At 47.3% G+C, this 15,567-nt stretch overlaps 1 protein-coding gene across 1 annotated transcript in view; it reads right to left on the bottom strand.

The window, feature by feature from the left end:
• Window positions 1–15,553, bottom strand: part of KANSL3 (KAT8 regulatory NSL complex subunit 3) — a 31,622-nt gene extending 16,069 nt beyond the window's left edge. The window contains exons 1-14 of the mRNA XM_083454428.1: window positions 15,421–15,553; window positions 14,461–14,745; window positions 13,411–13,581; window positions 12,367–12,457; window positions 11,925–12,110; window positions 10,765–10,896; window positions 10,009–10,125; window positions 8,783–8,884; window positions 8,564–8,635; window positions 6,550–6,624; window positions 6,142–6,299; window positions 4,462–4,525; window positions 3,078–3,281; window positions 1,947–2,112 (exon numbers count right to left, since the gene is read on the bottom strand). Coding sequence (XP_083310554.1) covers window positions 1,947–2,112; window positions 3,078–3,281; window positions 4,462–4,525; window positions 6,142–6,299; window positions 6,550–6,624; window positions 8,564–8,635; window positions 8,783–8,884; window positions 10,009–10,125; window positions 10,765–10,896; window positions 11,925–12,110; window positions 12,367–12,457; window positions 13,411–13,581; window positions 14,461–14,678 — 1,756 coding nt within the window. The 5' untranslated portion in view covers window positions 14,679–14,745; window positions 15,421–15,553. The remainder of the gene's footprint in view (window positions 1–1,946; window positions 2,113–3,077; window positions 3,282–4,461; window positions 4,526–6,141; window positions 6,300–6,549; window positions 6,625–8,563; window positions 8,636–8,782; window positions 8,885–10,008; window positions 10,126–10,764; window positions 10,897–11,924; window positions 12,111–12,366; window positions 12,458–13,410; window positions 13,582–14,460; window positions 14,746–15,420) is intronic.
• Window positions 15,554–15,567: the final 14 nt, after the last annotated feature.

Raw genomic sequence — 15,567 nt, 5'->3', positions numbered from 1 at the left:
CATAAATATTTATTTAGAGGGTGTTTAGCACTTACTGCTGCTTTTCTGAAGGAGTGATGCCTTCATACACAATTCAGTGTAGGTTTCACAATGAGACCTAGAATTTGAGTTGGCTGACAGCCACAAAGGCCAGAGTGACAAGGACCATAGGTGATCAAACAACAGGGCAATCTGTTTCAACCCTTGAAAAATGCTGTCTCTCCCCCCCCCCATGACTTCATGTATTAGAGAAGGAGAACAGAGGCCAGACGGAGAAGGAGAAGGGAGACTATGAGAAAAGTAAGTTGCTCAGCCAATCTGGCACCAGCAATTTCCAGCTGCATCGGCTTTCACCAGCCTGGTGTTTTCCAGGAGTTGTAGGAGTTTTTGATGACAGCTCCAACCAGCCCAAGTGAGATCAGGCAAAGGGCTGCTGGAGCTGACAGGAGTTGTAGTCCAATATATCTGGAGGGCAGCAAGTTGGCAAAGGCTGAGTTGCAATGCGCAACACAATCTCATCACAGGACAGTTGTGGGTCAAGTGGCAGCCAAGGTAGCCCAGCTAAGAACACAGGAAGCTCCTTAGCTCAAGTCAGGCTACCGGTCTATTTAGCTCAGTATATATTGTCTACAGGGACGTGGATGGCGCTGTGGGTAAAAGCCTCAGCGCCTAGGGCTTGCCGATTGAAAGGTCGGTGGTTCGAATCCCCGCGGCAGGGTGCGCTCCCGTCGTTCGGTCCCAGCGCCTGCCAACCTAGCAGTTCGAAAGCACCCCCGGGTGCAAGTAGATAAATAGGGACCGCTTACTAGCGGGAAGGTAAACGGTGTTTCCGTGTGCTGTGCTGGCTCGCCAGATGCAGCTTGTCACGCTGGCCACGTGACCCGAAAGTGTCTCCGGACAGCGCTGGCCCCCGGCCTCTAGAGTGAGATGGGCACACAACCCTAGAGTCTGTCAAGACTGGCCCGTACGGGCAGGGGTACCTTTACCCTTACCTTATATTGTCTACTCTGACTGGCAGCAGCTCCCCAGGGTCTCAAGTTTTCCCAGACCCACACCACAGCTCCACTTTATCTGGAGGGAGGGTGGAACTGGGACCTTCTGCATGCATAGCTCATTGAGCTGTGACTCTCCACCCTTCTCTGATCAAGTTTCCTGCCCAGTTCTAATTTAGGGGATGACTGTAATGAGGATGGTATTGCTCCATTATCCTGCCCATTTGCTATACAGAGTGAATGGCAGCTCATCCTCCCTCCACAGCAGGCATGAAGCAAAGAAAGGGTAAAGCTTGGCAGCGCTGAAACAGAGTCTGGGCTAAAACTCATCTGCTGCCAAAGACAAGAGTCCCAGCAGCAGAGACCTGCAATTAAAAGCTCAAGTGAAAGGATCTGTATTTTCAAGGACAAAGAGGAGGAGTGGTCGCTACTGGGAGCTGGCAGGTCTGCTGAGCTGCACTGGGCACGCAGAAAACCAGGCTGAAGATGAGAGAAAACTTCCTGCCCCGCCCTCCGCCAATCTCTCATCGGTGCTGTTCTCTTCCCTTGGAGTCACCTGCATTCACCTCACAGACCAAGCCACAAAGCACAGCCTTCACAAGCTTATCACCATGCAGGATGAAAGGCACCTGTTGAATATCTCTATCCCTCAACATACAAGACCATCACATATGCTTCTGATACTCCATTACACAGTCAACGGATGAGGACACACAAATATATCTGCAGGGGCACATTATAAGCCTACAAAAGCCACAATCAGCAGCAGGAGAGCAGCAAGGAAACAAAAGCTACTAAACAGAAGACCCCAAAGGCCCATTAAAGCGGCTGTTTCTGTTCTGGAGGAAGTGACCCCTTTCTGAAAGTGGTGTTGCTTGGAGTCAAAACCTGGAATGTTGCCCGTTGCGCAGGCCCCAGTCTAAGCATTCCCAGGATGCGAAAAGCTGCCCCGCAAAGACAAACAGGCAGACTTACCTTGAGCCTGCTTGTGGGTCAGCGATGCTGCAGCAGCTTCTGTCCGCTGCACGGACCTCTTCAGCAACTGGGTAGCCCCAATCTGACTGGATTTCTGAACTGATGACACAGTGGCCATTTTAGCCTTAGGACTGGAGGTGGGGCTGCTGGATACGCTGGAGAGGTCCTGCCCAAGGGAAAAAGCCCCCCCACCCCAAATACCATTAGGGGTGCACTACAATGAACATGTTTAGTAATGCTTAGGATCGTGGACTTGGAAAACTAATGACATGGCAAGCAATGGACCCCAACACCTCCCTGTTCTCATGACTGAGTCCCATCCCTGCTACTGGCTCCTTTAATCCTCCAAAGAATTCTGAATCTTTGCTTCTCTACCCATGGGTCTCACTATCAGCCCCCCTCCACCACCCTTCATATACAGGGCTCACTGCATCCCTCAGTTCCATGCTCACATCTCACAAGTATGACAAATGCCCTCAGAACCTAAGTGACCCTTATTATAAAAGCTGGAAATTTGTTTTTTAGAAAGCTAAATGCGAGAAAGAAGAGCAGACTAAGGTGAAGAAGAAGAAGAGTTTGGATTTGATATCCCGCCTTTCACTCCCTTTTAAGGAGTCTCAAAGCGGCTCACATTCTCCTTTCCCTTCCTCCCCCACAACAAACACTCTGAGGGGTGAGTGGGGCTGAGAGACTTCAAAGAAGTGTGACTGGCCCAAGGTCACCCAGCAGCTGCAGGTGGAGGAGCGGAGACGCGAACCCGGTTCCCCAGATTACGAGACTACCGCTCTTAACCACTACACCACAGTGGTGAGCACATTTAATCTATGTTTCGAAATGTGGCTGGCCATGCTCCCGTGGTATAGGGTTCCAAACGTGGACCTGAGAATTGTGTGGGCAATGCCTGGGAAAATCTAAAGCAGCAGTGTGCAGGTGCCAGAATTTTGCATTCATCCAACACTATCTTTCACTTAGCTGTAATTCCTGCCTTGGATCGGATTACCCTTCGAACTCTACAATTCCATGATTCAAGTTTTGTACCCTGTGCCTTTTCTTTCTCTTTTTCTGGCACATTCTGCTGTTGTCACTGCAACTCTTTGCAAGCACACATGCTTTCCCCACCACTGTCATTACCTCTGACCCGGAAGGTGAAGCCGGGACCTTGGCTGCAGGGGAGGCTGGCCGGCTGCTTCTTTCTGGCATGTCAAAGGACAGATCCCGCCTGGCCAAATCACGTGTCGTTTTCTTCTTCTTCTCAGCGTCTAGGTCCCGAGGGTCAGAGCCCGAATGGCTGTCTGCCCGGGTGAGCACTCCAGTTAGGAAGTCAGCGATCTCATCCTGCAGAGGCATGAAGACAGGGTTAGGTTCTTAAGAGCATCCACAAAGTAAACGTGCAAATGGTCTAAATGAAACTTATTGTAGTTCAAATTATTTGCCAACTCTCTCTCTCTCTATATATGTATATATATGCAAGGCCACAACTCCCGGTCCTTCCCTTTATACTTACTTTTACTATTCTTATGCCAACAGAAAATTTAATGTGCTGAAATGTGCTAAGGGGGCCTTCAGAGCAATAGAAGGGATTATGTGCTGGTCCCTGCAGAAGGACCTCTGCCAAAGAGGGCAATGTAGAGATTTGCTTTCCACTGTGTGGCAGCACAGCGATGAAAACGCAATGCAGCAGGAAGCCATATGGAAGATTAGGGAATTACGGCAGGAGCGACCAGCCTCTCGGTAGGTTTCCACACATGACTGAGCGATGGCACTTTTGCACTCTGCCAAAACAGGAGACAGTCAGTCTTATGCTGGAGGCCTGAAACCATTTCCTGCCCAGGCACAGCTTTGTTGCCAGCCTGTGACACCCTTGGCTCCCTCCCAGCAGTGGTGACTCTTGTCTCAAGTGAGCACAATTGCTTTTGGATAGGTTCAAGTGTTTCTCTTGCAACTGACAAGGGACGAAGAGACAAGGGTTTGAGAACCTTTGGATTCTGCCCATCAAGACCCAAGAGTAGACTGGGCAGGACTTGAAATGCGGAAGCGTGGCTAGATGCGTCAGGTGAGGGCTTACACCGTACTTACACCACTATGAGTAGTCCCATTGAACTTAATGAACTAACAGGTGAATAAATTCCAATGAGTCTACTCTGAATAGGACTGAGTTGAATAAAATCATAGAATTGTCGAGCTGGAAGGTACCCTCAAGGGTCATCCAGTCCAACCCCCTGCAATGCAGAAATCCCTGGCAGAGGGCCATCAAATCTGTTTAAAAATGGAGGAGAGTCCACCACCTTCCAAGGTAGCCCATTCCACTGTTGAAACTAGCCTCCATGTTTTGGACCACAGCTCCCATCAGTCCCAGTACCATATGGCAGTACTGGCTGCAGCTGATGGGAGCCGTAGTCCAAACATCTGGATGACCTCAGGTTAGGGTTGGCTTTTTGCCAAAATTATTTAGCACAGAGAAGTGATTAGGACCTCATAATTTATGTCATGTACTTCAGTAGGGAGATCTGTTTACCTGTATACACCTGTCCACCATGCTCTGAGTCAGGCCTTCTGATTTCTTTTTGGCTTTGCTAATCCTATTATTAAGAAAAACAGAAAATCTGTCAAAGCGCACACTTCCTTTTATTTCCTTCTCCTTCCCAATTCACAGTCAGAAAGCTGATAGGAGCAGATGACCCCTGAAGGTCAATCTGGTATTACCGATGTTTTTGTCAACTTTGGACAAAGTTACCTGCTCTGGATTTACACGGAATCAAGGCTGACTTGGCTTACCTGACTAGAAGCGACACTTGCTTTTCACCAAATACAAACACCAAGAATGCTGATTAAATCTACTGGCAAATGCCAGGGGACTAAGCTAGCCTGTCCACTATGAACTGCACATCCCATTGTTCAAACTGATGTTCACATTCTGTGCCCCCATTTTCTTGTGTACCTTAGCTTCCTAACTTATGGCAGTGAATTATGGGCAGATGCTTTTTGTACAGAAAGTTCTAGGTCCAGTCTCTGGCATCTCCAGCTAAGGGGTGCTTGAACGACACTGGCAGATGGATGGAGGGACTTATCAGTCTGACTCAGTGTTAAGGTAGCTTCATGTGTGCGTCGGTGTCGTTTCAAAGTTTAAATCAAGACATACATGCCAACTCCTAGGTGCTGAGATCCCTTTGACCTCCCACAGAATATCTGAGGGGGGTGGGCTACCCAAAGTTGCTGGGCATTGCCACTCAAATGGTGTGCATGCACCACATCATGTGACTGATTGTGTGCAACGGGGCTCACCGCCCCCCAGCATTTTATTCAAGTTGACACTCCTGAATCAAGATTTGTTTGAGTTTCTCTGCAGCAGGGATGGAGAAACCTCTGGCTTTGGGGGAGGGGAAATGGGGCACTCAAAGCTTTTCACCACACTCTTTCCCCAGCCCCCAGCCCTTGCTGGTCCTACTTTGCACCTTCCTTGAGAGTTTGCACCTCTGGACTCTGATAATGCCTTCTGCTGGCCTAGATGAAGGATAGAGAGGAGTATCTGCACATAGGCTACTGTGCAAAGGTAAGATTTAGATTCCTTGCTCTACCCATTTTTGCCTCTGGCTCTGTCCACCAACTGGCATACAGCCCCCAAAGATTGCCCAGAAAAGAGTGTGGTCCACGGGCTGAAAAAGTTTCCCCAGGCCCACTCTAAGAACATTAAGAACCTGCTGGATCAGAGCACTGGCCCACCTGGTCCAGCCTCCTGTTCTCACAGGGGCCATCCAGATCCCCGAGGGAAACTGGAGCACAAGCGCATTCTCCCCATTTTGGGTTTCCAGGAACGGGTATTCAGAAGCATTGCTGCCTCCAACTATGGAAGCAGAACATAGCCATCGTAGCTAGTAGCAACCAACAGCCCACTCCTCCATTAATTTGTCTAATCCACTTTTAAGGCCATCCAGGTAGGTGGCCACCACTGACTCCTTGCAGGGGGGAGCAAGTTCCAGAGTTTCATTCATTATTTATTTATTTAACAAAATTTATACACTGCTTGATTGTAAAAAACAATAACTTCAAAGCGATTTACAAAAGTGGTTTAAAACCTCTAAGCAGGAAGCAGTTTTAACTTTGCAGATCAACATACAGTTTCCCTACCAAGGTTCTTTTTTTAACAAAGAACCTCATGGCCTAGATCTAACAATAAACCCGCCCTGGCTGAACACACCTCAGATTATCATCAGCTCCTCCAACCACGACTAGGCTGTTCTCAGCTCGAAGCTTCTCCCGGAAATCTTCCATGGCTTCACTATTGCACTGAAGGGAGTTCTGACCAATCACAAAAAGAACTGGAGTCTTCATGTCCAGAAGTGGGTCATCAACATCCTGTCGCGCAAAACAACACATCTCTTAGTTTTAGAAGTGATAAGGAGGGTACACTTTGCTGCTGCTGCTGCTGGGCAGAATGCAAGAGCAGCCTTCATATCTGCTACGTATTTTTAAAGTAGGGAACCAACATGCAAAGCATTCCTAGTATGTTGTTGGTAATGTAGCCAAAAAGCAATCCGCTCCTCACGCCATGCTGTAAAACCAGTTTATTAGCTGACAATTTCAAATATAGCAATTTCATGCTTACCCCTCTGGGCCCATCCACAGTTAAGAGAGGGAACCCAAGACACACAACAGCGCTGACATCCTCCATCACTGAAACCTAGACATGGAAACAAAGGGGTCACGTTTCTATGACTACTACAGGATATGTTTAGCCTGGTAAATAAAAAACTGAGAGGAGATATGACAGCCATCTTCAAATATCTCAAGGGTTGCCACATGGAGCTTGTTTTCTCCTGCTCTGGAGGGTATGACCCAAACCAATGGCTTCAAGAACTTAAAGCAAGAGCTGTTTGACAGTGGAGCAGACTCCCTCGGAATGCGGTGGAGTCTCCTTCCCTGGAGGTGTTTAAGCATGGATGGCCACCTGCCATGTATGAACTAGTTGAGATTCCTGCATTACAAGGGGTTGGACTAGATGACCCTCGGGGTCCAAACCAATTCTACAATTCTATTACTCTAGGACTATGTAGCTCAACTGGCAATCCATGTCCAGTAGTCAGGAAAGATGATTCTGTGGCTTATCTGTTACAGTTGTATTTGCTTTTCAAGTACAACAAAGAGTAAAACCAGACTTTTCCTTCCTAATGCATGTGCTCACTCTTTCCAAAATGCAGAGTTAGTACAGTACACTTAGAATCTTTAAGGCCCCTATACCTGCACTATACATTTAAAGCACTGTCATGCCCCCAAAGAATCCTGTGAACTGTGGTTTGTTCAGGATGCTGAGAGTTGTTAGGAGACCCCTATTCTCCTCACAGAGCTACAATTCTCAGATTGGTTTAACAGTTAGTTCCTCTTCCAAGAAATCCTGGAAGTGTAGCTTGCATCATTAGAGGAGCTTGCTTAGACTAACACAGTGTAACACAGCTTTCCCAAATCTGATGCTCTCCAGATGTTTTGAGCTGTATTCAAGGGTACTAAAGGAGCTTGTGGCTGTAATCTCGGAGCTTTTGTCTATGATCTTTGAGAATTCATGGAGAACAGGTGACGTCCCTGCAGACTGGAAGCAGGTAATTGTTGTCCCCATCTTCAAAAAGGGGAGGGGGAAGGAGACACAGGTAATTACTGACCAGTGAGCTTGACACTGATGTTAGAATCCCTGCTCTGTGATTGCAGTCATGGGATTTTTGTCTATCACATGACGGTGTATGTTTTGACTCCACAAAGTGGGAAGTGATGGAGACAGGATGTTTGTGTTACTGTGTTCCGTGAAGTGGGACTATTGTCCTTTGTTCTTTCTCTTTGCTGTCTGATGCTAGAGAGAGAGAGAGCCACGTAGCAGTGCTCCATGTGTGTTTATTTTTTTAATGTATTTTTATTGAAGATTTTCTTAATTTACAAAGGTATGTGCAATGTCTCTCTCTCTCTTATTTTTCCCCCATGTAACTTTTCTTTTTTTTTTTTTACAAATCAGTTTCATTTGTTGAGACATTAGGAAGAATAGGGGGAAAGAGGTGGGGGGGGGAAGATGAGCGGGGTTGGGGAGAGGTGGTGATGTTTCTATTTTACTTAATATATGTGGGGTTTTGTGTCAGCTCTGTGTGTGTTTATATGTAAATAAAGTAATTAGCCAAAATGCTGAGATGCTGAGGTGAGATGCTGAACACTCTGCGGATCCCTAAGCATGGCGGTGTCTGTTGGCATCGGTCGCTGTGATGTTTGGGCTGAAGAAAGCTTTTGAAGCTCCCGAACGAACAACCAGGAGGGAGAGAACATGCCAGTCGGGCTTGTGTCTCTGCCAGGGTCCTACTCAAGTGTAGGACAATCTCCTGACAATCAATACCCTTCCAACTCTACAATTCTGATCCTACGAGGATTCTCATCAGGCCCCGCTAGGAAAACCAAGCTGTGCTGCCTGGGGCTTATGTGTGCTGTTGTCCTAAGCAGCTGGAGGATATCAGGTTGGGGAAAGTTGGGGAGCAGAATACTTTCAGGTCCTATGCTTTGTATTTTATTCTGCAGGTACCACACTGATGTGATTTCCTGCAGTAAACTAGTACAGTAATACTGGAGGTATAAACAAGAGAGCGACATACATGACAGGCCACCAGAGCTCCTGTGTTCCAGCCAATGAGGATTACTGGTTTGTGAGAGAAATGGTTGTGGATCTGGAAAAGAAAGGGAAGACGGGAAATTCAAAAGTTAAGTAATTTCCAAACTGGAAGCCACACATACCCAAGTGAAAAGTTTTGGATTTATAGAAGCTTGAGGGAAGTTCAACACTACTACCTGGATTTAGCTACTCCTGTACCCACCTCCATAACTTTGCCTCTCACAGCACCGATCATGTGCTCCAGGCATTGCAGCACTCCAACGCCACTGCCGTTATTCATTAAATGGGTAGCAACAGGGATCACCTGCAAGACAAGCAAAGACAAGCAGATTAAACAGCAATTCCATCACAGTCCAAGTTATATTGCAACCAAAAGTTACATCTGTGAATTTCATTGGAGGGGGAAAACACAAAGATCTGGGACTCTGCAAACTGTTGAGTTTGTAAATATCTGGAGTGTCTTACTCCACCTCAGTATGGTTCTAGCTTTTTATATGGTGTTGGGCTGAATCCCCCCAACCATACCAGACATTTCTTGCCTGGTGTGGGATTATAAATACCCTACAGAACTGTGGAATTGGAAGAGACTCTAAAAGCCATCTAGTTCAACCCCCCTGCAATGCAGGAACCACAGCTAAAGAATCCATGACAGATTGGCCAGCCAACCTCTGCTTAAAAACCTCCACCACCTTCTTAGGAAGCCCAGTCCACTGTCAAAAGAGTTCTTACCATCAGAAAGTTATTCCCAATGTTAAGTCAGAATTTTCTTTCTTGTCATTTGAAGCCATTGCTTTGGATCCTACCCTCTGGAGCAGCAGAAAACAAGCTTGCTCCATCTTCCATGTGACAGTGACAGCCCTTGAGATATTTGAAGATGACTATCTCCTCTCAGTCTTCTCTTTTGCAGGCTAAACATGCCAACCCCCTCAACTGCTTCTCATCAGGCTTGGTTTTCAGGCTCTTTATCATCTTGGCCACCACCTTCTGCACATTCCAGCTTTACAATATCCTTCTCAGACTGTGGTGCCCAGAACTGGGCATAGTATTCAAGGCAGGGTCTTACTAAGGCAGACTAGAGTGGTACTATTACTTCCCTTGTTCTGAATACTATACTTCTGTTGACGCGGCCTAGAATTGCATTAGCATTTTTTGCTGCTGCATCACACTGTTGACATGAAGCCCAGAAGTGTCCCCCATTCACCTGTTACCTGCCCAGGGTATTTCCCAGTACTTCCACTTTCATGTGTGCCTGATCTCCCTCTCCCGCAAATGGTTATTCTACACTTGTTTTCCATCTAAATCCAATCCAAGAAGGGAATGTGAGTCTACAGGAGTCTGTGGGGTCCCTGCAACTGCACTGAAGGCGGGGAGGGTGGGGACATAGCTTGCTGTAGGAGAATGAGAACAGGGTGGTGAAGAGACACAAACCTTTCCCAAGCAAGAGAGCTGTGACTGCCAGAATCGATGCCGCCGAGAAGTGGGAAACATTGAATTGGATGGTCCAGAAGATGCCAACAGGATGAGGGGAGAACCAGGCAACTTGCTCTTGGGAAAACAAACAAATCCAAGAGGTTAAAAAAAAGCTGCTTCTCAAAGAGGCTCCAGCCCCTTCAACAACCACGTCTCCAAACACGGTTGCTCTGCTGAGATACAGTTTCAGTCTTGACAACCAAAGCTGTCTTCAGTCGAGGGAAGACATTCTGTACTGCCTTTGGGATTTTAAAACCACTAGCCTTTCCCCAATTTAGCAGCTAAATATATCTGCTGCCTCCCCCAACTGACTAATTCAGAGGGGAACAAGCAATGGCCTTTTTAAACCTCAATTTTTATCTCTGTTATCTGCTAGCTCCCAGCCACCTCCATTTCCACGTGTCTGCTTTCTTCCTTCTCCTGGCAAAAGCCCACTGCAACAGAGTGCCCTCTCAGCTCATCTCATTATCTAAGCCAAGGCTTGGCTTAATGTGTTGTCTAAACTTTGTATTGTGGCTAAAGCTCTCTCCTCGCTAACCACAAGCTATAGCCAAGAATAAGGACCAGGGAGGAACAAAGTGGCTGATAGCTGCATTCCGGGAGCTGGCATGTTTGCATGTGAACCTGCTCTTAAAATAAAAATGAAAAACAGCAGCAGCACAGAAATAAAACCCAGGACCCCCTCCTCTTCCTGATGGCCCACAAAACACTTACTGGTTTGTTATGTGAAAGGACACCTATGGCTGGATCCCATGGTCGCTTCAGCAAGAGGGAGAGGGCCTCAGCTCCTGCCGCTCCTGTCTTTGCAGTCGAGGACAAAAGCATCCGATCGATGAGGATGGGAATCTGAAACACATTGATAAGCATGTGATGGAACTCCAGAACACAGACATTCACTCTGCATAGTGACAGGAAGACATTGGGACTCTATAGCTGGTTCACTATTGTTAGTACATCAATGGTTAAGGGCTGCCAAATAGGGGTGGGGGGATGATGACTAGAGACCTCCTGAAGCAAAAAGGCTCTCTAGCTTCCACTTCCCTTATAAAGGATAACAGCTGAGAGATTTATACATGAGTAGCTTATACATGAGTATTACTCCCAAACAAACACACGCAGAAATTCAAACCTACAGTATCTTAAAGGAGAGATTTGTGTCCGCTCTTTTCCTAGCACTTAAGTAGCATTAACCTGAAAGGTCAGCATTCATTTATAATTAGAATTATATGGAATTCAAATTGTGGTATAGTATGATCACGACTTGCATGGGGGTTACGTTTCACAGACGAAGTGTACATGCAAAAATGTGCATACTCAAACCACACTCTTGGAACGTCCCCCATGGAACCAGGCTTGCCTTCCAAGCTCTCTACTTTGCTTACCAGGCTCTGGAATGCTTAAGTGGGAACTCGGACAGTACCAAGACATCTTATGAAAGCATCCTAGAGTCCAGTAAGCAAGGCTTCTTTTTGTGCCAGGTTTTCTGTGCAATTAATTTGTGGGATTTCAACCTACTGCCTTTCAACCACACAAGGCTGAAATTATGCAGATTAATTGCATACACAATGCAGTCGTGCTGTGCAATAAAATACAATATGTAAGAAATAATAAAAGCAGTGTTTCAAAACCAGGCAACATCTAGCACAGCACATTACAATAGCCCCAACAAACAGAAAAAGGATAAAGTGGTCCACTAAGACCTTCAGAAAATGTCAAGTGGTTGGGAGGGGGAGTTTGGGAACTGCTGATTTATAAGGAAAAAAGGTGGCACCTTCTTTTAAGTAGAATGCTTTGCCTAAAGAAGAAACATGGAAAGAAGGATTAAAAAGTGTGTGAGGGGGGGACCCCTTCCCCAACACATCATGTTCACTCACCTTTCCTTTAAGAGTCTGCAGGGCATCTAGGTAAGCAGCCAGCATAGGCAAACTAAGGGTTTCCACCAGCGTCGAGTGAAGCCACTGGATCAGCTTGGTATCCCAGCTGATGCTTGCCAAAGCCTGACGTACACGCCGGGCACATTTGTCCACTGCTATCCTCCTGAGCACTGGTTCGTTGCAAGCCTGTTGGAAAACAGAGGAGAAGGACCCAAAGTGAGGTTGCATAACAAAGTGTGCTGACTGCAGAACAAAGCAGCAGTGACAAAGCCTGGAGTTACAATGCCTATGTCTCAGATGTCAAAGTAGAGATGAGACCTTCCCGACTTCATGGGACAAAACACAGCGGTACAAAGGGCACCACACATTTAACAAAACGGGCAACCTGTCAGAGGGACTAGAAGTTCAGAAGAGGGAGGAGCAAGAGCAATGCTATTCTTACCCCTTCATTGGCTAACCGGGCCAGCCTGTCAGACTGTAAAGCTTTGAGGATTTTATTGAACAGCTTATTCTGGGCTATTGTCCAGCCAGATCTGCAAAGGAAAAAATCAAGTTAGCAGTTCACCTTCCAGGTCAGCCCGAGGGCAGAATTCTCACATGCAAACCATGGGCAGAACCACAAGCAAAAGTAGGTGGAGCAGTTCACACAAATATGATTTTTGTAGAAAAGGACAGTTTCTAGATACATTTGAACACACCTCTCTGTTCTCAATCTGGGCAGTCAAAACACATTATGAGAGTTCAAAAAGACATTTCAGCCAGGCAAAAGCCACCAAGGAGGTTATGCAGTAGGGCAGTGACGGTGTGGCCTGGGGGAGTCCCAAGGGCCAGCAAGAGAGGCTTGGAGGGCCACCTTCAGCCCCCAGAGCCTGAAGTTCCTCACCCCTGCTCCTGTTAAACAAAACTGCAGCTGGAGGCACCCAAAGAGTACTGATTGTGGCCTAGATCAGATGGAAGAGGAAACCATGGTTTGATGCTACAAGAATGGGCAATTGTGAGCCGTGGACTCACCCACTCCCCTGCATTCTCTCCTCTTTTACCTGCCAAAAATGGAGATCAGAAGCCTGTGCTCTTAAACTAACCAGAGTTTCCTGTGGCATGTCTATAACTACAGTTGGCAAGAATAAGCCAGGACTGAACCACTATCTAAATAAGTCACAGTTTTCATTCATTGACGTGATATCCAGGCAGGAAATCATCCTGTATGAAGCAGTTGCAAGTTAACCACAAAAACGTTTGGCAAACACACATGCACTCTCCCAAGGCCCACTGCTAACCCAAAATGTCTACACATACCTTGCAACAATGATCTGCATTCACTACCCAAGGATTTTGGAATTAAAGCCGACTTGCAGAACCCTGAACACTGCCTAGTCCCAAATTATCTCCAGGCTCAAAAAGCAAAAAAGAAAAAGAAAAAAAAGGAAAAAGGAAATGGCACCACCAAAGCATAAAACAATCTTCTGTCCACTCCCCAATTTATTACCTGTTCATATGCTCCTCCCAGTCATCAGGTGGAGGTGGCGTATCAGTGTCTGTGCGGGCAAATATCACATGGCGCTCACACTCATTCATCACAGTGCGGGCTTTCTGGTTGTCGTAGAGGGGCACAGGTGTGGGAGTCACTGTTTCCACATCAATGGGAACATCTGCCTCACTGAAAGCAGACAAGGCAAGGACATGTCATGGAACAGAGCAATCAGCCTCCGTTTCCCACCCCATAAAAGCTATATGTACCTGCAATACAAAGGATCACATTGAGCAAAAAGGGAGCTCTGGATAAATGGGTAAGCTGGGGTAAATGGGAAGCTGAATCAGAACAAAGGTCCTGCTAGCTCGGCTTTGTCTACATTGGTTGACAGTGGATCTCCAGGATTTCAGACGGGGAGTCTTCCCCAGCACTCCCTGAAGATGATGCTTGAGGGGGTTATTTCTTGCCAGGGGTGGCCCTTCCCATTTCACCTGAGGCAAAAGAGTTAGGTGCTGCTCTGTGCATGCTATGCACCCCCTTTACCATCTCTACCAAAGCCTTGCTTAGCAATGTTATGCAGCTGTGGCTTCCAGCGAAATCTCACTAGAACTCAGAAGCTGCCACAGCCACTTCTCCTTGCTTCTTCAGTGGCAAGGCAGGTCTGCCCATGGAGGAGCCCCTTGGATTCTGCTACCTAAGGCAGCTGCTTCAGTCTACCTCATGGATGGGCCAGCCCTGTGCCTGGGCCCTTCGGCAGGCAAAAGCCAGCATTCTACTACAGCCGTACCTTGGAAGTCGAACAGAATCCATTCTGGAAGTCCGTTCGACTTCCAAAATATTCGAAAACCAAATCATGGCTTCTGATTGGCTGCAGGAAGTTCCTGAGTTCCTGCAGGAAGTTCCCATCTCCTGGTCCAGCATAAGTGTTGATGCCACTGCTCAACCTTTCAGCTTAATTTGAAAGAAGCACATGCAAATCCTCAGAAGAAGGGTGGCAAATAAAGCAATTACAGATACCTGCACACAAAATATGCCTAGTAACTCTCACATAAAAGTAAAACTCACATGGCGTTGCTATCTTGGTGTCTCTTAGGAGTGACGAACAGCAGACGAGTGGGACGGGCATTGCTGGCATCGGGGTGGGCGCTCCATGGCTTGGCATAGCTGTGGTCCAGGAAGACCAGGTCTAGTTCTCTCTCATGGACTGACAGCTGAAAAAGCAGAGAGGTCCCCATCCTCCGTGCCGAGGTTTGGAAGTCTCGCTCAGTGCCTCGGTAAGACATGTCTAGGTCGTATGTCTCTGCCACTAGCACTGGCACAATAAACTCTTACGGCTCCACATTCTTGCTGCTAGAGAAGGATAAAGAAAGAGTAAACAGTGTGAAATAATCTGCTTCTTACCCATGTTAAGCACATGTTCAGCCATCAAATGAAAACAACAATGTACATACAGAGCCAATGCTCCCATTTTGCTCACGTACTCCAACCGAGTCATTATCTCCATGACCTATGAATCAGGCACAGAAATCAACACAAAACAATACAATAAAAAAAGCCAACCACATGCAGAGTTTTGTGTATGTTTATGTGCATATTTCTAGAGAGGGAGTCCGTGGCTTTCACCTGATTCTCCAAGGGTCCTGTGCCCAGACCAGGTTAAGAACCACTGGGTTAAAGTATGACCCAGGTTAAAATCTCTGATTATTCTCGAAGTTCAATGCACGATACGGGACCAGTAATTCGCTTTCAGCCTAACCTACCTCAGAGGTTGTACCTAAAAATTATAGGATCGCCCCGCCGCTCTCTCCAACCTCTGGCCAAGGCCACTGAAGCCGCTCAGAAGCAGCCGAGAAGCGCACCCAAGTTCGAAGAGCAGCAGCATCAAGAGCCCCTGAGCATGTACAAAGAGCCCAGAGAGTCTTCTGCTCCCCCCCCCCGCCAAATCTGGAGCTTCCGTCAGAAATGAGCGCTTGATATCAGAACCTCTTTGTGGACCCAGAGAAGGAGCAGCTATTCCTCACCCACCTCCGGCCAGAGAAAAAACGCAAGACCGGAGCCCCGGAGCCCCTCGCCGGACTCCAGGCAGGGCAGGCCTCAGGCCTCGGGGGGCGCATTTGCGCATGCGCGGCGCTCTCCCCTCCCCGGAGCCGCCCGAGACTTCGAAAGGGGAGG

This window comes from Podarcis tiliguerta, assembly GCF_965153285.1.
Source record: "Podarcis tiliguerta genome assembly, chromosome: 8".
Taxonomy (NCBI): domain Eukaryota; kingdom Metazoa; phylum Chordata; class Lepidosauria; order Squamata; family Lacertidae; genus Podarcis; species Podarcis tiliguerta.
Note: the sequence above shows the minus strand (reverse complement) of the source record. Positions and strands in the feature narration are given on the sequence as shown.